The following is a 24,664-nucleotide window of genomic DNA, read 5'->3' on the forward strand; positions in this document are numbered from 1 at the left end:
TGTGTAATAGCAGAATGGAGATGGGATGACTGTGTGTGTGTGTGTGTGTGTGTGTGTGTGTGTGTGTGTGTGTGTGTGTGTGTGCGGGAGTAGGGTTATATGGGAGTAGGGTTCACTTCTAGCTAAAGATTACTATATGGATGTAGGAAGCCACTCTGGACTTACCAGACTCTCAAAGGTACCAGTCTGGGGTGAAAGGCACATGAAAGAAAAGTTGCATGGTGTATGCCTGAGCTAGCTCTGCCTGCTTGCTGGCAGCTCCCGGTCCCCGGAGCCTGGAACACGAAGGGGAAGGTATGCGGCTACTCATGTCTTCCTTCTCTGAGGTGTTTTGCTGGGTATAACTAACTGTCTGTCTGTCTCTCTATCTTTCTTTGTCTTTCTGTCTCTGTCTCTCTCTCGTAGAGTTAGGGATCATGCAGGCCAGGCAAGGACCCCGATGCTGAGCTATAGCCCCAGGCCTACAACTGTATTTTTCAGGGTATTTTTGGGTGTTGCTCCAGGGGGAGAGGCGGCTCTGCTGGGAACCCTCCTTCCCACAGGATTTTCTAATATCAGAGCCTTCTGGAATGAGTAGCACCCAGAGTGCTAAACCACGGAAACAAATGGTTAAAAACATGCCCTCTCCCCTCCAGCTCAACCCCAGAAGTGCCCGTCACAACCAAATCAGGCTAGAAGTCTGCCGACAACGTTACCTGTTCCAGATCCTACAGCATCGCGGCTTGGTGACTCGGCCATGGCATCTGCGAGCCGTTCCCGGAGGCCCTCCTCTGTGTGCTCCATGGAGGACATGTGTCGCAGCCCAAAGCCCTCAGGCCAGCTCCCACACACCTCCAGCAGGGTCACGCTCCGGTCGAAGGTACCTGCAACACACATGGGATGTAAGCACAGTGATATATTACTTGTGTTTGAATAAATAAAACTTGCCTGAAGGCCAGTGCAAAGCAGCCACACTGGTCAGCCATACAGGCCAGGCAGCGGTGGCACACACATTTAATGCCAGCAGTCACCCTAGTTAGTTACAGAGGCTGGGCAGTGGTGGTGCACACCTTTGATCCCAGCACTAGAGAGAAATATAAAACGGGAGGAGACAGGTCTCAGCTCAGTCTCCTCCTGAGGATTCCTGGAGGCAGGATCGCTATTTCAGTATGAGGTAGAGGTAAGAGCCAATGGCTGGCTGCTTTGCTTTTCTGATCTTCAGGTTGGACCCCAATGTCTGTCTCTGGGTTTTTATTAATCGTGCTACACATAAGATGTTGAGACCAGACCTTCAGAGGGCAGACTATTCTCTGTCTACCTGCCACCTACGGCCTGGCATGCCCAGAGCCAGCTTAGTCTTTTAACCAGAAGGATGAAGGATGGGTGGCTCAGGAAAAGGGGTGCGTGAGGCCGAGAACACAGCTCATGCCCCTGGGTCGGAGAGCACACTCCCAGGAATGACGGCTATGTGGCTGAGGTGCCTGGAGTTAAAACGGTCTCTTAGGGGTCTCCAGAGACTTCTGAGAGCTCGTACAGAGGGAAGGAACCCCTTCCCAGGTTCATCCCAAATGACCCTGCTGTTCCCTGACGTAATCACTCTCCACCTACAACCTCAGGGATGGCGATAGGGGAGGGATGTAGCTCAGCTAACCGACGCTTTCCTAGTACACATGAGACTGGGCACAATCCCCAGCACCAAATTAAGAAACCCAATGACATGCCTGTGAGCCTAACCCTTGGGAGGTAAGAGGCAGGAGGATCATAAGTCCAAGGTCATTCTCAGTTACAGCGGTGACTTTGAGGCTAGCCTGGGCTACACGAGGCAATGTCTAAAATAAAAGGCGGCCTGGGGAGATGGCTCCATGACAAAAGTCCTCGAACGTGTGCATGATGACCCAAGCTTGGATCTCCAGAACCCAGGGAGTAGCAGAAACACCTATAATCCCAGTGTTCCTATGGTGAGATGAGAGACAGAGACAGGAGAGTCCCTAGAAGCTCGTGGGTGGGCTAGCCTGGCCCACACAGTGGTGAACAATGAAGGGACCCTATCTCAAGAAAGGCAGAAGACAAAGACCGACACTCAGATTGTGGTCTGACTTTCTTGTACACACTATGGCACATATGTAAGTGTGCACGCACACACCACCACCACGAAGATTAGTAAGAGGGGGTTACGCTGTCTAGGCTTAAAAACAAAAAAGCTTCCTAAGCCACTGTACCCTAGAACTTATTCCCAGCCTCATTTACAGTTGCGGCTTAACGAGGTCAAGAGCTTAGACTAAAAGCAGGCTGAGACAGACTTGGTGCCAGGACTCAGATGTGCTGATGCCTCGGGCTGGAACTCGTTCTACCTCACTGCAGATCGGCTCCTAGCCGTCAGGGACACGGGCAAGTGCGGGGTACCGTTTCAGGGATGTGGGTGATAGCATCTTCGGCAAGGATCCCTTCTTAATCCAAACCTGCTCCCGAGTTCCAGAAAGTACACTGCGTTCCGCTGAACCCAAGATTAGACGTTACGTGCAAAACCACTTCAAAGTCTGAGTTCAGGCGACTCGATTTTCCTCTACGGCAAGTTCACGGAGAAAGCTTATTTCATCCAGCCTCTCTAGGAAAGAGATTATGGTCACGGTCTGTTGCTTTAAGCACATACCATTTCCCCCTCGATTAGGTAACTGAATCCACTACATTTATTGGGGCTTGGTTCCTGCCAGCTCCAGGAGGACCAGGAAAAAAAATGCAAATGCCGACGTTTCCCCAAAGTTAAAAGTACATGAAACACACACTCTTTATCAGGTCTTGTTTCTCCTCTTTGATCAGCCGTCAGAAACTATCTTTCCTCGGTGGGCAGGACTGGGCAGTGTCAGCGCACACTCGCTGCCACTGACAGGTGGTAATAGAGAGGGTGCGAGCCCCAGCCCCGGCGGGCGGCCCTGCCTGTGATAACGGCCCCAGCACGGAGGTGATAACCTTTAGTAAACACTCCGACAGCCGGTGCCTTCATACATCAGCAAAGTGGGCCCGATAATCCTGAACTCTCTGACCAGACAAAGGCCTCGGGCTGGCCGGCTGGGATTTATATGTGTGGCAAGGGTCAGTGCCGGCTCCTGAATTTCATCAGGCAAGTTTGGCTTTGATTTATTTCTCACCTAATTGTGAGGTAGATTTCTGCACAGGGAGAGCGGGCAGCATCTGCAGAGGCTCCTCCCCGGGAAGGGGCCTGCCTTGAGAGTGTGGTCCTTGCCATCAGTTTATCAGGTGGGACCTCAGCATGGGGAGCGGCCTTCCATTGGACAGGATTCGGATGGGGGATTGGGGGGCCAGGCACTGGAACTCAGGGGTGGGGTAATGAGTGCCCCATCCTTAAAGGACCTAAGCTGAACTATAGCCATGCACTGGCAGGAGCCAGGGCCACAGTTGACCCTCCAATGTTAGCAACAGCTCCCAGGACAGAAGGAAGCACGCAGATCTCTTCCTCCTTAGTCATGTGGGGACTGACAGGCGAGCAGTCTCTGCTCTCCTAAGCTCACAACAAGGATCCAGAGCCACATCTCCACTGCTCCAAAGAGCCAGCCTGGGTCACCTGTGCTCAGTGACAGCAGAAGAGAAGGTCCACCTTTCTCTCTTTACTTAGCTTCATCTTAGAGTCTGGAAGCCTGGGAATGGAGTGGCCACTCTCGTCATAAGAGCAGGGTACCTGTCACTAAAAGGGTGTTGGTATGTAGTGTTTAGAGGTCAGGGCAGGGAATTGGAAGCAGGAACATGAGGATTGAAGCCAAGTCAGGGAGACAGAAAAAAGAAATCAGAACAAAGTTGTAGCAAGAGGGGTTTGGGGAAGAAATGGAACAGACAACAAGAAGGGTTTGGGAGAGAGGGCCCAGTCCACAGATGGTAAAACGGAGAGGAATATGTACATTTTCGGTCTTGTTTTTAGGATAGGCTCTTACTATGGAACCCAGGCTGGTCTTGCTATGGCAACCTCCCTGACTCAGTCTCCTATGGGTTGGGATTATAGATATGTGTTACCATACCCCCTAGTACATAATATATGAAGGGACAAAGTAGCAGGGGAGTCATGCGTGGGTGTTAGGAGTTGGGACTGGAAACCGACCTCGGCTAGAACACACAGTCTCTGACCTGTACAAGCTGCTAGCTCTAGGCAGGCGCCTCAGACCCCGCACCCACCAGAACTCATGCAAGCCCAGAGCCACTGTGGGGACCGAGCCAGATAAAAGAACGCACGAGACACATTCGTGCTCTGCACATAACAGGTGTGTTTGTGGACATGGCAATACCATGAGGAATGGCTCAGTGGGAAAGTCTTTGCATAGCACGTGGGAGGCCCTGGGTTTGAGTCCCAGCACTGCAAGTAGTAACAATGACAGTAACTATCTTGATGACAACCATAGCGCCCCTGGAGGTGGCACCACACATTTCAGCCATCACAATGACCCTAGCATGGGTACCGAATGCCTAAGTGACACACCTGGAGTCTGTGAATGACAGATGTGGAACGTAAGCTTCCCCATCACACTGTTAGCACCCAAGATGCTTCCTGTAGTGGCACCTGCTGTGGAGAGCAGGTATAGGACAGATCACCTCTCCCGTCCTAATGTGTGCTGAGAATGCCTGTCATCTTCAACCAATGCTTTTGAAAAGGCTGCTCACCCTGAGACCAGCCCTCCATCCTTGCAGTATCGTACTCATGACTCACCCTGTCTGCCTGATGAACTCAGGAGAGCACAGACCAGTAGCTCTAATCGCTTGGCATGGGCACAGCTAAGAAGCAGACCATGGGAGAAGCCGAGTACCCAGGAGGGACCCTCGTTCCTCTATGTTATCCTGAGATGCAGAGAGATAACCGCCTCCCTCACTCTGCTAAGCAGAGGCCTCGAGGAGGCTCTGATACCCTTTCCTGGGCAGCCACTGTCTGAGGAGCCTGCCATGCAGGAGCGAGAGCAGGAATGCGGGGATCAGCAGGTGCTGGGTGAAGAGGCTAAGCCCTTGGAGGATGAGGTCACTTCTGGCACTTAGGAAACTGCCCATCTTGTCAGTGTTGATGGAATAGCTACCCTTCGTTTGACTGGCCCAGAGACACTGCCTTGGACAGGGGATGTTTGTGTCCCATTATGGAGACAGGACTGTTTCAGGGGGCCAGCAAATGCTCACCTAGAGCAGGCTATTTGCAGAGCTCAGGGTACGCGCTTGGCAACCAGGGCCTGTGCTGAGGATGTTTACGAGGCCGTCTCATGCCAGTGGTTCCATCCGACTCACGCATTCATCAAATATTGATCAGCGTCCACTCTGATATGAGTCAAGCCTTCTTCTAAGGGATGACGAAGGCGCGTGAGGGGAAGGTGCTGAGTCCACAAAACTATGCAAGCAGCAGCTACTGATGTCCCCTGAGCTAGAGGGCCAAGAGGTGACTGGTTTTAACTGGTCTTCCTTTGGGAACTCTTCCCTCTAGGGTTCTCCCATACCCTGTTAGTCTCCAAATCTGATCTGCTGAGGAAACTTCCCCAGGGGCAATAAACACAAACTCCCAGGCTCTGACAGTGTAGCCGGTGACTTTATCCTTTGCAGCGCAGGAGGGGAAAGCTATGAGTTTACCAAGAAAAATGTGTGATTGGGTCTGAGTGCCCAGCTCAGAGGCACCTCTAGGACTGGGATGTGGCTGTGGCTCAGTGGTAGAAAGTCTGTCTAACAGATAGGAACTATAAGACCCTACATAAGGGTTTGGTCTCCAGCACTGGGAGAAAACAGTATGTTTACGTATAGAAAATTATACCAGTAACTTTCAGTGTGTTTAGGGATGGACCGAAGCACATGGACTCAGGTTAAACTGGGGGCCCTGTAGATCACCCCATCCACACCCCATGCTGTTCACAGGCACTGCCCTTCCAGGTGGTTTGGAAGATCCTGAGGACTTGGATACACCTGGGGTTGAAGGAGTCCAGGATTCTAACAGTCATGCTCACACCAACAGACTTGTAAACCGACTGATCACGGTCACCTGAGAAAGGTGACAGTTACTTCAGTCAGCAGCCTCTGGACTGAGTGCCAGAGCCTAAACATCTAGGGTCAGGATAGGCAGAAAATAGAACTGAGATTGAAAAGGAGGAGGAAGGATTAAGATGGCAGGTGCAGCAGAAAGTGACGGTGGTGCATAGTTCACCCACCAAGTGACATCACAACCATCCTCACAGGGTAACGCACCACATACAGGTCTATGGGGACATCAGTAAAAACACATTCATTATGCCTTCAGTTACAAAGACGCATGGTGCAAGCAAGGCCTGGAAGCTCATGCCTGTAGTACCAGCACTCAGGAGGCTGAAGCAGGAGGATTGCTGTGACTTCTTGGCCAATCAGTGCTACAGAATAGACCCTGTGTCAAAGGAAAAGGGGGTGAGTGCGACTGTTATAAACATGTATAAAAATGTCCTTATGGAACCCAGTACCATGTACGCCAAGGGGGTGGGATGGTTAAAAACAGTACTCATAATTATGTGCAGTATAATAGTTGGGAGTGATAATGAACAGCTGCTCCTATTTATACATCACTGCTACTTTAGAGAGCATATTTCTTTTACTTATTAAAAAAGCTGACTATAAAACTATGATGGGTTCTGCATGCAGCAGACTCCCATAGCCTGTGTGTATTGTATCTCTTAATTCCAAGGGACACCAGAGCTGCATGCCTGTAATCCCCCTACTTGAGAAGTTGAAACCAGAGGATCACAGCGAGTTCCCTGTCTGGATTATATAGCAAAATCCTGCCAGACAAAAACAAACAAAAACAAAAAAAAAACCAAAAAAACAAAACAAAACAAAAAAGGGGCGGGGAAAGACAACATCAACGAGTGACTTGTATGTGCTATTTTGATTTGCAGTAGGCTCAGGGTGGTCACACAACAAACGGCCAGATGACAGACAAATTTCTCAGAACCCACCCATTCAGCACATGACAGATGGCTGTACGGTCTATACCCAGACAGATGTGCTCCATAGCAAGGGGGTCCCGACTCCAGCTATCTGTTATGACTCACGTGCATGTATGCATAACATACATATATTTTCACTCAGATTACTTCATGATTTATGACAATGAGTAATCCGTACTAGTCCCATATGCAGACACTTGGCTGTGGAGTTTGGGTTATGGCCATGAGGCTATTTTGAAAAGATCTACTCTTCCAGCTTTGGAAGTGAACTAAGAAAAAAGAAAGGTAAAAACAAAAAAACAGCTCGGTAAAACACCTGAGCTAACAATGAATGTCAGGAGACACTGGCTGCCAGGTTCAGCGACGGTGACACATCTTCCTGCTTACCAAAGGCCCTTAGAGCCACGGCGAGAAAGGACAAGTTGCTGGTCAGAGACTCATAGAGCAGCCTTGCCATGGATGGCTAGTTGGTTAGTATACGGGGTAGGGGTGGGGCTGAACTAAACAATGGGAAACTAACAGCAGAACCGTTCAACAGTGACGGGGGCACTAAGCATTTCATGGTGGTCTAAGGCAAAGCAGTCACCAGGACACTGAGGGCAATGCACATGTCAGAAGTTAGAGCAGAGACTACGAATCAAGACATTGTAACCAGAACTCCGCCTACAGCTTTTCTTGTTACTCTAGGCAGATTTACCGATCCCTGTGGGTGTCACCATATCAAATACAAGGGAGTGACTCCCACATGAGGGATTCCCTGGGCTCTAATGGCTTCGGTGGTGTCAATACCATACCAGCGGAGCAACGGTGAGGTGATGCCTGAGCTAACTTAGGGTGATAGCTACCAAACCTCATTTCCTACAAAGCAGACAACAACAACAACAACAACAACAACAAACAAACAAACAAATTAAAGGCACATGATAAGCAGAAGACATGGGTTCAAAGGGCAATTCTTGTTATTTTTTCATGTTGTGACCTGGGGAAGTCATTTTCCCAGCGGTGACCTTGGTAACCTTGCCTACTACAAAGTCCCAAATTAACCTTCCCAGACACACGTCCAGTTGAGACTCCAAATGTGACCTTATTTAGAAATCGTCTTTGTGCTGGGGAGACAGCTCAGTGGGCAAAACACCTGACACACAAACATAAGGTCCCAGTAGTCTGGCCTACGCAGCAACCTGGAAGAAGGCCCAGTGTGAAACACAGCCGTAGGTGACGGCTGATGTCTGAGGTCCTCTGACTGCTACAGTGTGTTCTAGCTTGTAACTGCTCATGCTTACACACACTCTGACACACAGACAGAACCACCATCCCAGGAGCTGGAAGAGGCAAGGGAGAGTTCTCCTCTGGGATTTGGGAAGGAACATGACCCTGCAGATGCACTGATTTTAAACTTCTGGCTTCTAGAAATGACAGGGGATACATTTCTCTCGCGGATTGTTCTCTTCTGTTGTGAGACAGGGTCTCATTATGCAGCCCCACTGGGTTTGGAACTCACTATGTGAACCAGGCTGGTCTCGAACTCAGACACCTACCTGCTTCTGGAACCAAAGGGCTGATAGGAATGACAGATCAGAGAGCAAAAGACTGAAGGAAGCACAATGTTGGGAGGCCATTGTTGTGGACGGGGCTGTCACACCAGGCCCTCTAAAGACCGGAGCACATCAAATGGAGTCGCTCGTGATAAATGGCACAAGATTAAACTGACTGTAAGGACGCGGAGAGACCTCAAAACAGACGAGTTTTTCCTGAAAACAGGACACTCCCATCTACTTGAGTCAGTGTAATAATCCATATGACCTCAAGAAAACAATCTTTTAATCCTTAAAAGAAAGTAAGGAAGCTTTAGTAACCCGATGGTCACCAACAGGCTTCCCACTGCTGTTTCCTTGTTCCATCTTCCAGACCCTCTGTTTGACACCACCTGTGAGCTACTGTTCCCATCTGTAAGAAGGAGATGCCCCCATTAGTAAAGCCAAGCAAAAATCAATTGAACTTGGTTTTGTTGTTGTTTTTCGAGACAGGGTTTCTCTGTAGAGCCATGGCTGTCCTAAAACGTCAATTGTGCTTGTGACTAAGCTTGTTACGATGCTGTGTTTGGGTAAGCACCTTGTAAAACGGTACAGGGCCCACACAGAAAATGACGTCATGGCCCCGTGAGCAGCTGTGTTGGGGGCATTCTGTGGAAAGCTTAGGAAGCAGAGGGAGTGTGGGAACTCTCAAATGAGAACAGTCTGAGAAACCTGAGGCAGGGAGTGGCCATGTCAGCCTCTGGCCTGGGAACTCCATCACTGAGGATGGTTTGCTGATGTGGGGAGTCAGAGCACATGGGTGGGTATGTGTACCCCACTTCACTGGGGATATCTTCTGAGGCTCAAGTGGCCCTAATGAATGTTACTTCTCTTACATCTAATGGTCTCCCACACCTGAGGGTGGGGACAGGAATTTCCATTCCCCCTCTTTTTGAGACAGGATCTCACTGTGCAGACCTAGATGGCCTGGAACTCACTGCGCAGGCCACAATGGCCTCAAACTCACAGAGACGCACCTGTCTCTGCCTCCTGAGTGCTGGGATTGAGTATGCACCACCACACCCAACAGCTCCCTACATTTGTAAATAAATAAACAAGTAAGTAAACAGGATCATAAGGACCGGCTGAGGCAGGATACAGCTGACAAGACTGGCAATATTACCTAAAGGGCAAACTGGCGATCTGTATTAAGACCAAAGCTACGCCCAACCTTGGAGCTAAGGATGCCCCTTCTGGGAATGTACCAAGGAACTGATCAGGAAGCCAAAAACCCTTCCCGGATCAAGATTCTCACTGCCATTCCAACACGGCCTTTCAAGGTGTGTGTGAAGGCTTTGATAGGTCACAAAGACTGTCAAAGAAATGATACTAAAAGTGAAGATTTTATTTTTTGTGGTGCTGGGATTTGCACAAAGGGCGTTGTCTGTGCACCCTACCATTGAGTTGTGCTATTCCCCGTACCCTGGGAATTCTTTTATATTATGTTAAGACAAAAGTACCTAGTTGTGGAAAAACATTCCACAGAATTTGGTGCCAGGGCTGCAGAGATGGCTCGGGGATTATGAGCACTGGCTGATCTTGTAGAGAACACAGGTTCAACTCCCAGTACCTACATGGTGGTTCATAGCTGTCTGTAACTCCAGTGATAGGGGATCCAACACCCTCTTCTGCCTTCCGAGAGTGCCTTGAAGCGTGTGCACACACACACACACACACACACGATTAGAAACATATTAAATTAACAAATAAAAACTTAGGACAAAATGTTAACCAGGACTACCTCTAGGTAAGCTGGAGACAAGCCTGCTATTTATTTCCTGCCATCTTAGTGTTTCCTGTAGTTTTTGTAACCAGGGAGAAAATGGTCGAAGAGAAAATGGCTTGAAAACAGCGTAGAAGCCAGGTCAGGAGGCCGCGGAAGCAAGCGAGGGAGGGCCTGGACCTGCGGAGCTGCCTCCCTGGCAGTTCCTGCACAGGGCTTGACTCGGTGGGAGGCAGGTGAGCTCGAAGCTCCTCGCTGACTCTTCTCCCAGTGGCCACGGCTGGCTGCACGCAATGTTGAATCACCCTGTGTACACACATTATTGCTCTTTAAAGTGTGTCAGGAATGTGAACCAACTTGCACTGAAAAATGGCAGAAGCTGTTCTACCTCTGTACACACTCATATGACGGGTCAGAGGAGGCCAGAAGAACAACTCTGGAAGGAGTCTATTTGAGAAGGCCTTTACTTGTGTTCCCCCTGCCCCAATCCTCTGGATAAACAGGGCAGATCTACTAAAGAAACATTCCTCCATGATACGGTCCATGATCTGGTCAGGGATGTCTGGGCCCTTGAGACATTGCTAGGTCACCAGGCAGAGCCCCTGTGGTCTGCCTGTGGGTCTGAGAGCAGTCATCACGATAGCCCCAACAGAGACGACTCCCACTGACTCTACACTCAGACAATCCTGGGCTCTCCCTCCCCCGCCACCCAAGCTGGAAGCAAAGGTACTGTTTCCTGGTGTACGCTCTGGTGTGCTGCTGAGATGAAGGGCCAGTGTCCACCAGGCCCTGGGTCATAGCTCTTACAGCGAGGCTCACAGTGCTCTGCTGCACAGATTCAGGAATAGAGCAACACCATGGATGGAAAAACTTCACTCTGATCCTGGAAGAACTGTACTCTTAGGATAGCAAGCGCCCAAGCTGGCTTTTCTAGGGCAACCTGTATAGCAAAGAATGAGGTCTGAGATCAGAGGGATACCAAGAAAGGAAAAGAATGAACATTTGCTGAGCCTGTGTGGGACAGACATAGGCAGCTGCTTTATGTAGACACTACCTATTCAGAGGACACCTACAACTCAGGCTGATGCTACAACTTCCAATTTATAGACCAAAGAACGGAGGCAGAGAGAGGTAGATGATGATAACATGAGGGATGGCCAGGGTTCTGACGCCGGGGTCTTCCAGAGCCAAGACTTGTACTCTGCCCCCAATGACACCTGTGATTAGATTCAGTGTGAGTCAGACCGGAGCATTCCCACTAAAAACACAAAAGTTTTGATACACAGCCTCAGTGTCCATGAGGGAGTTTGTTTCATCTTGGCAACAAGTGTCCCCACTGAACCAAACCCTGAGCCCTCTATTCCTGAGTTAGAAGATGGAAGTATGACTTCTGTCCTCCACAGCAAAGCCCATGCGAAGTGCTCAGCTGAGAACTCCGAGGTCGGACTCGGGGCCAGGGAGCCTTGTATCAATTACTCAAGAAAGATGTTTCCTCAAAACTCATCAGCCAGCAAGATGCCGCAGCAGGTTAGGGTGCTTGCTGCTGAGCCTGGCAGCCTGAGCTTAATGCCTGGGGCCCAAACGGTAGGAGGAGAGAATTGACATCCGTTAGTTCATCTCTGACCTCTACATAAGCATACTGTGGCATCCACTGCCCTCAAATCAAATGTAAACCAACCAACCAGTGTTTATAATTTCTTCAGGTGTGAAATCAATATCCACAGACACAAGTGGCTTGTATATTTGATGCTCTCCTCTCCTCTCCGAGAACCCTCAGTTCCTCAGCAGGCTGAGGTTGTCTGCAGGCCTGGCTTTGCAGGGGCTGGGTGCTGCCTGACCTGAATGGCTTTAATAGGCCTGGGAGGGCAGAGTGAAGGTCATTGTGGCAATGCTTGTGTAAGGAAGAAAGGAACTGGTGCTGTAGGAAGGGGAAGGTCCTCGATGCTGCTGAAGGTACTATAGTGGACTGGTGATTACTAATCGGAAGAGTTAACTAACTAGAAAATAGACTTTAGAGAAATGTGTTCTCAGTTAGGTGTGGTGGCACATGCCTCTGATCCCAGCAGACAGATCTCTATGAGTCCGACGCCAGTATGGTCTACAGAGTGAGTTCCAGGACATCCAGGACTACGTGGATGGACCACGTCTCACAAATAAAACTCATCTGTTGCCCAGGCTGGCCTTGGGACTCCTGGGCTCAAGTGATTCTGCCTCAGCCTCCCATACAATGCCGTTTAGCTGGTAAAGTGCTTGCCTAGCATGCGAAGTCTTGAGATTGCTCCCAGTCCTGCATAAACAGGGCTGAGTGGCACGCACCTGTCACCCTAGCACCTAGGATGCAGAGCAGGAGGAGCAAGCATTCAAGGCCATCCTTGGCTACCACTGGAATTTGGGCTAACCTTGGCCCAAGATCCTATTTCCAAACAAACAAACAAACGAATAAGGGAAGCTGATTCTGAGCAGCAGAGGGCTTTGGAGGAAGGTCTGGCCAGTCTGCTGTTCACACATCAAGTGCCGTACAGAGAGAAGGGCAGACTGTGTGTGTGTGTGGGGGGGGGGGAGCCAGGGCCTGTGCGCAGCCAGCCAAAGCAGCGCTGTTTGCACAGAGGGGAGTTTCCTGGGGCTAGGGTGACTGGGACAGAAAGCGGGGACACAGTGGGTGAGAGGCCCCTGGAGCCAAAGCTGCTGGGAACACCTCACACACTTTCACTTAATGACTTCACCCAGACTGTGGTATCACAGCAACTTCCTCCCCAGACAGACCCTGCCGTGGACTCCATTTCACAGACGAGCCTACCAGGGCTCTGCAACCACCTTTGAGGCTCCCAGTGGCCACTTGAGGTAGGCAGAAATTGGCTCACTAGGTAGACTGATGACTGACAGGTAGTTGCTTGGGACCCTTGTCTTCCAGGGACTTCTCTGACAGCCATGCCTCTTGATCTTGTTACATACAGGCCAGGGCTCTCTTGAATTGTTCACGTAAGCTGTGTCCCAGGCTCTTCCATACCCAAAACAGCCAGTACCTGGGAACTGTCATTTCCTGTCTTGACATGTCAAAGCTTTTTGGCTGGTCACACTGACTCAGCTACCCGGGCATGGAAGCCAGAGAGGGGGGTAGGGAAAAGTCGAGAAGCTCAGGAACACACACGGTGAGCAGCGAGGCATAGAAACTGTAACAGTGGCAACAATACTCTGCAGCGCCCTCAATGTGGGGTGCCCTTCCCGTCGTGCTTTCCCAGGTCTGCACGCCCTCAGTTCTCACAGCACCCAGGAGAGCGACAAGGAGACTGCCACCAGCTCCCACAGTGTGCCTGGGGAGGCTCAGGGCGGAGCAGGGGTTAGCACGGAGAAGCCCAGTCTTGTGCCGCACATCTTTCCTCCTCAGAATGTGGTCCACCCCTGCGGAGGGAGCTGCGGTGCTTGGAGGTTAGACAAGTTTCAAGGCAGACGAGAGGTGGTTATGGGCAGTTCTAGCAGTAAGAAGCAGACACGGGGTAGAGCATGTGTTTGAGGCCAGCCTGGGCTACAAAGTGAGATCCTATGTCGAAAACATCTGGGGGTGGGGAGGGGAGACCTACACTGGATCCTACCCAGGTTTACTGCATCTCATAAGAGCCTGAGCATGTAACTTAGTGGGAGCTTGCCTAGCAAGCAGAGTCCTGGTTTAAGCCCTAGTACCACATAAACAGGGTGTGGTAGCAGAAACTTGTAATTCTTGGGAGGTAGAGGCAGGAGGATCAGAAGTCCAAGGTCATCGTTGACTAAGTGGTGACTTTGAGGCCAGACCCTGTATTCAAACACACACACACACACACACACACACACACACACACACACACACACACACCACCTCCAGGGCACTCAGCACATACTAAAGCTGAAAAGTCCCGACTTTCCCCCCATAGCCTGTCTTTCTCCTAAAGCAGTTATTAGCTGTCGGTCTCTTAGAGTCTAGCTGGTTCCCAATGCCCTTAAAGCAAGGCAGTTGGGGCTCAGGTTGGGGATGGGACATGGCCTGTGACAGAAGCAGGACAGCCACTTTCGTCTGGAAAGCAGACCTGGGTTTACCACACTGGCTTTTTTACCCAGTTGACACTCAGTGGGTCTCAGTTTCTTTTCTCCCCAGTCTGTATATTCGGAGCTTAGGCTTCAGGCTCCTCAGCAGCTGTCCTCTTGGCTCCATAGAGCCTCAATGTTGAGAGTCTTAACAACAAGTTAAGTTCCGGAAATCTGAATTAACACTCTCTAGGTAACCTAGGGAACTTCCAGCCTTGTGCTCCTGTACCGGCCTTGGATAGGAGGGTCAGGCACCTGGGCTGTCTGTGCTCCAATACAGGGCAAGCCAAGGCTCCTGCCATCTCTAGTCTTCCCTCCCAGGCTGTTTTGCTTAAAGGGAAGAGCTTGGTAACCCCAGCTTTAAGACTGCACAAGCCTGTTGAGGGGGTCTTATAAAAAGCTCACTTCATTAAGTAAGTATGAAAAATGCCCAATCCACTGTGTGAACCTGGCTATGACTTCCTCTTGGCCTCACTGTGTGCCAAGTTTGACATCTGTGGGTGAAGACATTCCGAGGCCAGAGCCTGGTCCCCCCCCTCCCCCCGCCACTTCCCCTCATCTCTACTCCATGGAGGCCAATCAGGATGTCATTCATTTCCCTCTCTAAGAGGCCAGTTCAAAAAGGCCAGAAGAGCTCCCGTCTTCCCCCTTCCTTGTTTAGAAAAAAAAAAAAAAAAAACAGTTCCTCCCATGAGGAGGAAGCAACATATTTTGTTTCTGCTACATCTAGGCAAAGATCAGATTTATAGTCAGCCCAGAAGGACTGTTGGTGCGTGGAGCTACCTAGCTATCGTTTTATCTCTGGATCCGAGTATGCCATGGTTTAGAGGAAGAACTGTAAGGAGAGGGGCACCAAGGCGTCCCAGGAGGGGCCTGGAGCCTCATGATACTCTATCAGACACAGAGCTGCCATCTACCAGTGAATTAGGGGGAAAGGCTGGGCAAAGGAATAACTTCTCCATGAACTCCGTTTGTTTTAGAAAGGCCTTTAGGGTTGAAAAGCTACTAAAACAGCTTCCTGCTATCCCTCAGCCTGCTGAGAAAAAGTATGCAATGTCTTGTAGAAATACCACCCAATGGCTCAATGAACTCACAAACTCGCCCCAACCTTCCTCGGCCAGCCACTAAGTCCTTTTAGGCAGCACTTCAGGAGGCTTGGCTGGAACTGGCACCAGGATCCTCTGACACAGGGGGTGTCCCTGGTGTCAGGGTACAGAATGGGGGTAACATTCCTTTCCACACAGCCCTGCCTGTGGAGCCTGCTCTTAGGGCTTATAGCAACTGCTTGGACCCTTTGAGTCTGGTTGGACCGCTTCTCCTCACTAGGAATCTTCGTGGACCTTGCTTTTGGAGCTGCTGTGTATGAGCTGGTGATGAGGCCACAGACTTGCTGCTGTGCACAGTTCTGTCAGGCCAGGAGTGAAAAGCAGAGTGCCAAGTCCTGCTCTGCTGGGCCCTAGCCTCATGCAGACAAGCCTCTCGGGACCTTTATTTTCTCTGCTGTGTAAGGAGGCCAATACTGCGATACTGCTAGTTCTTCCTAAATCTAAATCATGCTAAGATTCAAATGTAAGTGTGCGCTGCAGAACCTTTGAGACTATCATGTATCATTGCAATGTAACAGACTGGTTTTGCTCCCCAAAGTTGGTGGCCTTCAGTTGGTACTTCTGTTCCTCTACCCCAGACACTCTGAAACACAACAAATATGCCCAGCTGCCCCTTCTTGATTTTACTATTTACTAGGCCCAGTTTCCCTGATATATGAGACTAAGTAAAATTTATGCCTCTATGCATCTTGGAAGGGCAGGATTCCAATGCCAGTTATTTGGAAAGAATTATTTACCCCAACTACTAAAAACATAGCACTATATGAATTTCACAGATTGCAGGTTCACACACAGGCCATGGGCCTTCCAAACTATACTGGCTTTACCTATTTTTAAGGTAGCACCTTGTGCTGCAGTCCAGGCTGCTACGGAACCCACCTTGTAGCCCAGACTGTCTACAAGGAGCCTCCCATCTTTGCCCCTGGAGCACTAAGATTACAGATGTGAGTCGGCTCTCGGAAACATCTCTACGCCTAGTAAAAACTTCATTTACGCATGAGTCCTGAGAGTGGATGCATAGGCATACTTCGTGAACTTCACCACTGGGGACAGTGAACACATCAGGCCTCAAACACGTGAACAGACTGAGCCTGGGCTTTCCATGGCAACAACCTGCAAACGGCCTCTGTCTACATACGGCACTTCTCCCGCACTTCTTTAATTATGTTCAGAGTGGGCAAGCAGACCGTCTATGGCAGAGGGCAGTGAGGGGCACCAGCCTAAACACTTCCTCAGAGGACACTAGGCCCATCAGGTACAGCGGCTCACGCCATGAAGATTCTCCAAAACATGGAAGGGATCCAACACTGCAAAGATCAGGCAATGCCTGGGCAGGATGGAATGCAGGGGCAACCTCGGTGGTTGGTAAAGTGGCCTCTGGTTCAGGGCATCTTTCCTAGACCTCCCTCAAGAAAAAGCCGAGCCAGACATGATGGTGTGTGTCCATTATCACAGCACTTGTGAGGCCAAGGCAGGAGAATCAGGACTACATGGTGAGTCTCAGCTATGCGGTGACCTTGAGGCCATCCTAGGCCACATGAGAGTTTGTACAACAGAAACAAAAAAGAGAAAAATTCTCTGAGGTTAGAAAAGTCTGCATGTCCTTTTGCTGTCATGGCAGCTTAGGTGCACAATGGGGTCCCTAGGATACTATAAAGAAAAGCAGGCTTCTTTGGGGAACCATGGACACCCCACTTTTCTTCTGTGCCATCGGGTTCTCTTCACTCTCACCACCCCTCAGCCTTTCTCAAGGCTTTGCTTTAGCCCATCTGCAACAGAAGGCTTGTGCTTCTGACGCACTTGTGTGCTTAATACTGTCAACTAGGAAACACCTGGAATCCTAGAAGAGAAACTTCTGGGCACATCTGTGAAGGAGTCTCTAGGCTTGATCGCTGAGGTGAAGACCTGCCTTAACTGTGGGTGGCGTCATTTCATGGGCTGGAACCCTAGAATTAGAAAAAAGTGGAAGGCCAGCCTTCACCTCTCTGCTTCCTGACTGTGGACACAATGTGAACAGCTGCTTCCTGCTCCTGCTTCCATGGTTTTCCTACAATGATGGACCCTGGAACTGCGAGTCAAAATACCCTTTCTCTCTTCAGGCGACTCTGCCAGGCAATTTGCCACAGCAGTAAGAGGAGCAATTAGTAAAGACCTCTTTTTCTTCTATGCATATTTTCCCTGGGTGAGCTCCCCAATATTATGATAGCAACCACCTACATGTAAAAAACATCCCAAACTATCTCTCATGAGCTTCTCTCTGGACTCCAAATGTATCCCTATAGGAGCAAATGTCTTCCCATGAATGGCCATGAGCAGTACCAACCCAGCATCCCCAAAGCTATGATTGTATTCCTCCCTTAGGTGGCTGGCAGCGTTCTCCTCATGGTCCCCACTGGCCTTGTCCCTTTCTGCCATCTGTGTAGTCAGTGAGGATTTGGCTCTTACCTTTAAGACCCTCTTGAGTCTGTCTCTAGCTCTGAGGAGCCCTGCAGGTGCTAGTCCTCACCGGGGACGTGCCAACTAGCCTTTCTGCTGCGTCAGTCTGACTTCCCTGCAATCTTGACCTTCAGTCCCTGCCTTTTGATCTTCTTTATGATGCAAATCGGAACACTTCCGAGAACAACCACCACCTGGTCCTGCCAACTCTCCAGACTCTACCTGCACCCCAAGTCTGGAATGTTCTCCCCTTACCAAGTCCTAGTCATTCTTGATAATGGGGATGAACTCAGGAAGCCTCCCACTTCTGGGTCTGACAAAGGCCTCCAACAGCCTCCTAGACCACAGCCTCACTTTCCACTGTGTTCCATGACTGAGTCAATTTAAACACCACAGGTGCCTACTGGGACACTCAGGAGGCTTTTGATAATGGTCACAGATTAAGAATAAGAGTGAGAGCCATAAAATAGTTTCTGCTCCATCCTTCCCAGGAGATGAGGAATCCCTGAAGGCAACATCTGCTCTTTCTCTCTTTTTAGGACTCTGTAGCGCAAGCCCAGCTTCAGTTCCTGGCATACCAATGTATGCCAATGGTAGAAAGAAGGCAAGGAAGGAATCAAGGCTGTTAGCCTGAGGAAGAACAGTAAGAAAGCCATGATGCCAGGACCCAAATATTCAGCATCTGAAGAACAGTCTTACGGAGAAAGAAACAGCTTATTTTTTGCGACCTGAGGCAGCACACAGAGTGAGGAGACTCTGAGCTGGTATGGCAGGTCAGTGTGAGAGGGGGTGCCACACAAGCCTGCAGCTTCAAGACTCATTCCGAGCTCTTCTGGGAAGTCCTCCTGGGGGTAGCTGCTGCCATCTGCCTGCAGCCTGCTCCTACCCACTGCCCTCTACACGACATGTGTGGGTTTCAGGGAAGTGATCCACTTGACCTGAGCTCTGGAGAGCAGTGCAGGTGCATCCCAGGAAATGGTGACCGGGGCTTTGCGGGCCTTGCTCTCTCACTTCAAACCCCACAACCTGGACAAGTTTCCTTATCTTTCTGAACTCACTTTTGTCATCTATAAAATGGAAAGAACAGAATGTACCAGACCTTAAATGCATGAGCTCAGAAAAGTATCTGGAATTCAAGAAATGTTTCATTGAGCTCCCCCCTCCACTCCACCATGGGTTTCCACAGTGACCTGTGTGTGACACTCCTGTCATTCAGGTCTGTAGAGACTGGATCAGGAGACAGAGCTGGACTCAGAGGTCAAGGCTTTGGGCATTTCAGACAGTATTCTCCACAATCATTAAAAAGAACTTTTCTCCCTGGTTTTTCAATTACACTATATAATAATGACCTGCCAGTCAAAGTACTTGCTCCTCCAAGGAAATACAAATGCACTCTGAATTACATCACCTCTTCCTGAGGGACAATCTGCCAGTTGGGAGACAAACTCAGACCTCACAACATCTGTAAGGGACCAGCACTCTTGTCCTTGCCACCGGCCTTTGTAGAGCTTCTAAGTCAGCGTGAGACTTCAGTGAGGATTGTGGAACCTACACCACTGTTACCTCTTCAACCACCCCTGACAATTGCAAAGACAGTGATGTTCAGATGCAGGATCAACTTGGCCTCAACTGGAGAGAGGCGCAGTGGGTGAAGGCATTAGCAACCAATCCTAATGACCCGAGTTTGATCCCTGGGACTTGCCTGGTGGAAAGAAAGAACCGACTCCTGAAAGTTGTCCTCTGGCCTCTCCATACAATATACTGTGGCACACACGCTTCTGTGCAGGCACACCTACCCACACAAACACATACAACAAAATAAACTTGGACTTGAAGCTCGCTGCCCTCTACATACCAATGACTTTCACCTTCGCCCCAGCAAGCCATCTGCCTGGATGACACGGTGAATCGGCACAACTGGTTGTTTTAAGCTTAGAAGCCCCACATTTTCATCACGGAGCTTCCTATCTGCATATGGCTGCCACTTCCTTATTCTTACTAATAATACTGTTTGCTCTCACTGAACCTGCCGCTCCTAGAGCCCTCCCCACTCAATCCATTGGCTTCTCCAGATTTTCACTGTCTCTGCTGGCTAGTTTGAATCAGCTTGACACAAGTTAGAGTCACTGGAGAAGAGGGAGATTTAATTGAGAAAATTTCTCCATAAGACTGGGCTATGGGCGAGTCTGTAGGGCATTTTCATTAGTGATGGGTGGGGGTGGGCCTGGCCCACTGTCATTGGGGCCACCTCTGGACACGTGGTACAAGAGAAGACGCTGAGCAAGCCATGGGAAGAAGTCAGCAAGTAGGACCCCTCCATGGCCTCTGTTTCAGCTCCTGCTGCCAGGTTCCTGCCCAGCATTTAGGCCTCACAGACAGTCTGATAAAACCAGAAACAAGCCATTTGCATCCCCCTTGTGTCTGCCATGCCTGGCATATGCCATACAACCACAGAATTCCACTGCTCTGCTCCAGGGTGTGCGGCTGTGATGGGGGGAAAAGCACATCCTCAGGTCAACTAGCACCATGAGAAATTTATCAGCTGGACCATGCTTGCTCCCAACCTTTATTTAGTCTTTCCATTTGTTTTTAGTCAGCTCCCTCCTGTATTGTCCCCCTCTTCTCAAGCCCCCCAAACCTGTCACTACTCTCTCCTCATTCTTGGCAGATGACCTACCAACTAACTGCCTGTGGGATTTCTTTTCTAGTTCTTTCTTTAAAAGATTCAGAAGTCTGTGCATCTTAAAAGCGACTCAGTGTAGGAGTGACAGACCCAGAACACAGACCCCGAAGAATCTCCCAGCAACCACCTGGGCACAGTAGAGTCACCTTTGATGAGGAAAAGGAGGTGGTGGAAGGAGGCTGGGCACCAGAGGGCTTCTCTGCCTGCCTCTTCTTCCCACTGAACACATTCTGCAGAGGTTTGGGTTTTGCCCTTGTCACTTCTGTTCTACATCAAACAGCTGGTGCTGTGTGAAGCCAAGTGGTGTCATCCTAAGATGGTGACAATAACGACAGCGGGCAAGTCCCCACCCCAGGCAGAAGGTTTATAATCCAGCTTACTCTGTGTCTCCTCAGGGTGGAGTAGGGATAGAGTAGCCGCTTCTGGAAGGGGTGTAAGGATGTGAGCATTCGGTTAATAATCAGAAAATACACCTGGGTAGCAAACAAAGGACCAGAGTGACAGCTCATCTTTGCTACGGCTATTAGCTTCGCAGGTGACTCAGGCCCTGAAACTGCTAGGCTCCTCTGTCTCACTTCTTGCCTTCCGGTAAGCCCCCGGGACACTGTGCTTCCTTCCACCTTGGGAACTCCAGCTCCTCCCAGCTTGTCTTTTGATCACAGGTAAATGGTTTCTTCTGGAAGAGCATCTCTGACCTCCCCTGGCTCAGGTTAGGTGTGTGTGTCAGCACACAACACATTCTATTGGTCCCACTGGCTTACCATCTCTTCTGGAACATCTACCCCATGAGAGCAAAGTATCCTCAAAACTCAGCACCTACTGCCTTTAATATCTGGTTATTGGTCTCAGAGAATTACAGTTTCCACATGTCAACATAACATAAGCGTCAGATCCAGGCACAGAGGGAAGAAAGTCTCAGCTGAGGCTGAGAGAGTCCCAGAGTCACCCTCTATAGGGGTCACATGCATAGCTGCAGGAACTTTAAGGAAGAAGCAACAGGTAAGAGGTTGGCTTTGGGACCATCAGAGGATGCTCAGGGCAGGTCTGTCTCCACATGAGCACCATTAGGCTGCTTCACAAGAGGGGCTCCTCACAAGGGCCCCCTAAGCTTCACTGAAGAACTCACTTGGATTGGAATTTGGGCCAATCCCCAGTTCACTCTACCTGCCCCCCAGGCTGCTAGCTCAGGTTACCCGGATCTTCTTGACACACACACTTCAACTGGACAAATGCACCTGAGTCTGTATCCAGTCTGACCTCAGCACCCAGGTACCCCACAGAGCCCCAGACCCTACAGAAGGAGAAGTGTGCAGGTGGGGTGGCCTAGAGTGGTGCACACAGAGGCTTGCATGGAGCACAGAACACGACACAGATTCACTTCTTGTCCTCGGCAGAACACCCAACTGGCGCTGCCTTTAGAAAAAGTGAGCGGCTTCTGACTTAGGCAGGGGATGATACAAGTTCTGGAGGATAATGTCGAGAAGGAAGCTGTCAGGAGAGACATCTGATCACACTCCGAGTCCAAGGGACCAGGAGTGGAATGCTGGTTGACAACCGCTGTGGGCACTTGTGCAGCCAGTACTCTATTTTGTTTTTATTTTGTAATCCAGGCTAGCCTTAAATTCCCGGTGATCCCCCTGTCTCAGCTCTACAGTGCTGGCAATGATTATTATTATTAACTATTACTATACTAGCAGTACTACGGCTTGAGACAGGGCCTTGCCCAGCGTCCTACCACCGAGACACACCTCAAGGCCCTCAACCCGTGCTTCTCAAATGGGGCTACTTATCAACGACGAGCTTTTCTAATATTTTGGTTTGTTTTGTGGTTTGAGACAGAGTGTTGCTATGTAGCTCAGGCTTGCCTTGAACTAGTAATCCCTGTCTCAGGCTTTTAAGAGTTGGGATTACAGGTGTGAGTGTCCACATCCAGGGAAATATATATATATGGTCTGGACCATAATCAGAATCTCTTAGGTTTCAGATTGGACCTCTGGACCCGAATCAGTAAAAGGTTCAATGGGTGCTTCTTTCTGTCACCTGAAACCATGCCTAGATCTCATTCCTGTCAAGTTAGGTGTCTGCTTTGGTTCGCTAGTACACAGAGATCCGGGGCAATCCTGTGAAAGTCTATCTGAGGCCATCATAGCACTATATACAACTGGGGTTTTAACAGAAGGGTACATTCTGCATTTTCTAGAAACATTAACAACCCTCACTGTAGAGCACTGGCCCTGACCAGTGTGTCCAGGAAGGATCAGAGGCCATTGTTATTTACATAGTGATGCCAGGACAACCCGAGCTTCACAGAGAGACTCTGTCTCAAATCAATCAAACAAACGATAAATAAGAACTTTTTTAAAAAAATGGTTGTCTGATCTTGTTGGGGACTGCTGACCCCCAGACCCTGAATTTTGTGTAAACAGCTTGTTTTACTATGCTTGCAGCTGCTCTGAGCTAAACATCTTGTTTTCCTGTGCTTGCAGCTGCTCTGAACTCGAGACAGTGGAGTGGCTTCTGGTGGGTTTGTAGCTGGGAGTTGGGGCATGGCCACTGGTCAGGGAGAACCTATATAAGGTTCCTTGGAACACAAAAAAATGGGCATTCTTGTTTCAAGGATGACCCATGTCTCTGTCTTTGTCTCTGTCTCTCTGTGTGTGTGTGTGTGTGTGTGTGTGTGTGTGTGTGTGTGTGTAATTCTCCAGGCCCTTACCCAGCTCGTGAACTGTCCCGTAGTGCAGGCAGTACCTACAGGCATAGTACCATAGTACATGTATTACAGGCACTACAGGACCATAGAACATGTAGTAGCAAGGACGTTACATGATCCTCTTTGAAAGCGAATAAAAAATCATCTTTGAAAGTATCTGTTTATGGACTTTGCTGGGTTCCAAGTTTAGGATATTTTAGGAACTTCAGGAATGGCCATGAAAGTCCAGGTGGTTCGAGATGACATAGAATAGGCCAGATGACCACTACTTCTCTGAGTCTGTCTCAGAGGGTCAAGATAAGATTAAACAAAACAAAAAAAGATACCCCAGGCTAGCCTCCCCACGTGCTAAGGGTAACCTTGGACTTCTGATCCTCCTGTCTCCACCTCCCACGTACAGATGCACCGTCATGCCCCACATCTGGTTTATGCAGTGCCGGAGGGTTTCGTATATGCCAAGGTTTCGTACATACCAAGCAAGCAAGCAAGCAAGCAAGCAAGCAAGCAAGCAAGCACTCTACTGAGGGAACTATATTCCCAGCCTTAAGAATTGCTCTCTGTACTCCTGCCCCAGTGCTGGGGCTTCAATTTAGGGCCTCACACACACCAGACAAGTGCTTTATCACTATGCTACAGTCCTGGTACCAACAAGGATTTTTGTTTTTTGAGACAGGGTTTCTCAGTAGCTATGGAGCCTGTCCTGAAACACACAATGTAGACCAGGCTGGCCTCGAACTCACAGAGATCAGCCAGCTTCTGCCTCCTGAGTGCTGGGATTAAAGACGTGCACCACTACAGCCCGGCTACCAACAAGGATTTTTAATTGTAACTTTGGGTCAGTGTGCTTTCTAACCGACTGGGGTGAAAAGTCTTGCCTCCTAAGGGAAGGCAGCTAAGAGCTGTTGGAAACACTGGAGCTGGAGACAGAAGACCTGGATCCATCACCAAGTAGCTAAGTGTTACTGTGTGAATAACTGACCCGCCCAGGCCTCCATGTGCAGTGGGGAAGTAACCTTTGCCTCCCACTCCAAGAGCTAAGGGTCAGGTGAGACAGAAGGTGTATGTGGGCCCAGTCTATGCAACTCCTCAGAGGATACCACGTGCATGCTGGTCCCTCCATGAGGTGGCTGATTCGCCCCATCCCTCAGGCCCTGCAGTGTGGCTCAGAGCTCTGATCGCTCAGGGGTGAGGACTTTTCTTCTTTACGTCATAAGCCGCCACCTTTGACCCTCATGAGTAAGATTATACCGTCTCCTACCACTCCTTGGTGGAGTCCAGCTCCTGGGCTTGCCCACTTCACTCTCGACATCGCTTAAGGACTTGAGCCCTTGGTTCCCTGTCCCTCTTAATCATGCCACAATGCCAATTCATCCTGCCAGTCAGTCACACAGCCAATCCTGCCCTCACAGTCCCCAAACCTCCTCACTTCCTGTGTCCTCCTTTACCTCTCCACTCT

The 24,664-nt window shown here is 49.8% G+C and overlaps 1 protein-coding gene across 8 annotated transcripts in view; it reads right to left on the bottom strand.

The window, feature by feature from the left end:
• Positions 1 to 24,664, bottom strand: part of Bcas3 (BCAS3 microtubule associated cell migration factor) — a 480,559-nt gene that overhangs the window by 22,967 nt on the left and 432,928 nt on the right. For all 8 annotated transcript variants that reach the window (XM_050119602.1, XM_050119598.1, XM_050119604.1 and 5 more), the window contains one exon: positions 696 to 863. In XM_050119602.1, the coding sequence (XP_049975559.1) occupies positions 696 to 863 (168 nt within the window). The remainder of the gene's footprint in view (positions 1 to 695; positions 864 to 24,664) is intronic.

Source organism: Alexandromys fortis, unplaced genomic scaffold, assembly GCF_014885135.2.
Source record: "Alexandromys fortis isolate MF-2015 unplaced genomic scaffold, M_Fortis_MF-2015_v1.1 scaffold_173, whole genome shotgun sequence".
Lineage (NCBI taxonomy): Eukaryota > Metazoa > Chordata > Mammalia > Rodentia > Cricetidae > Alexandromys > Alexandromys fortis.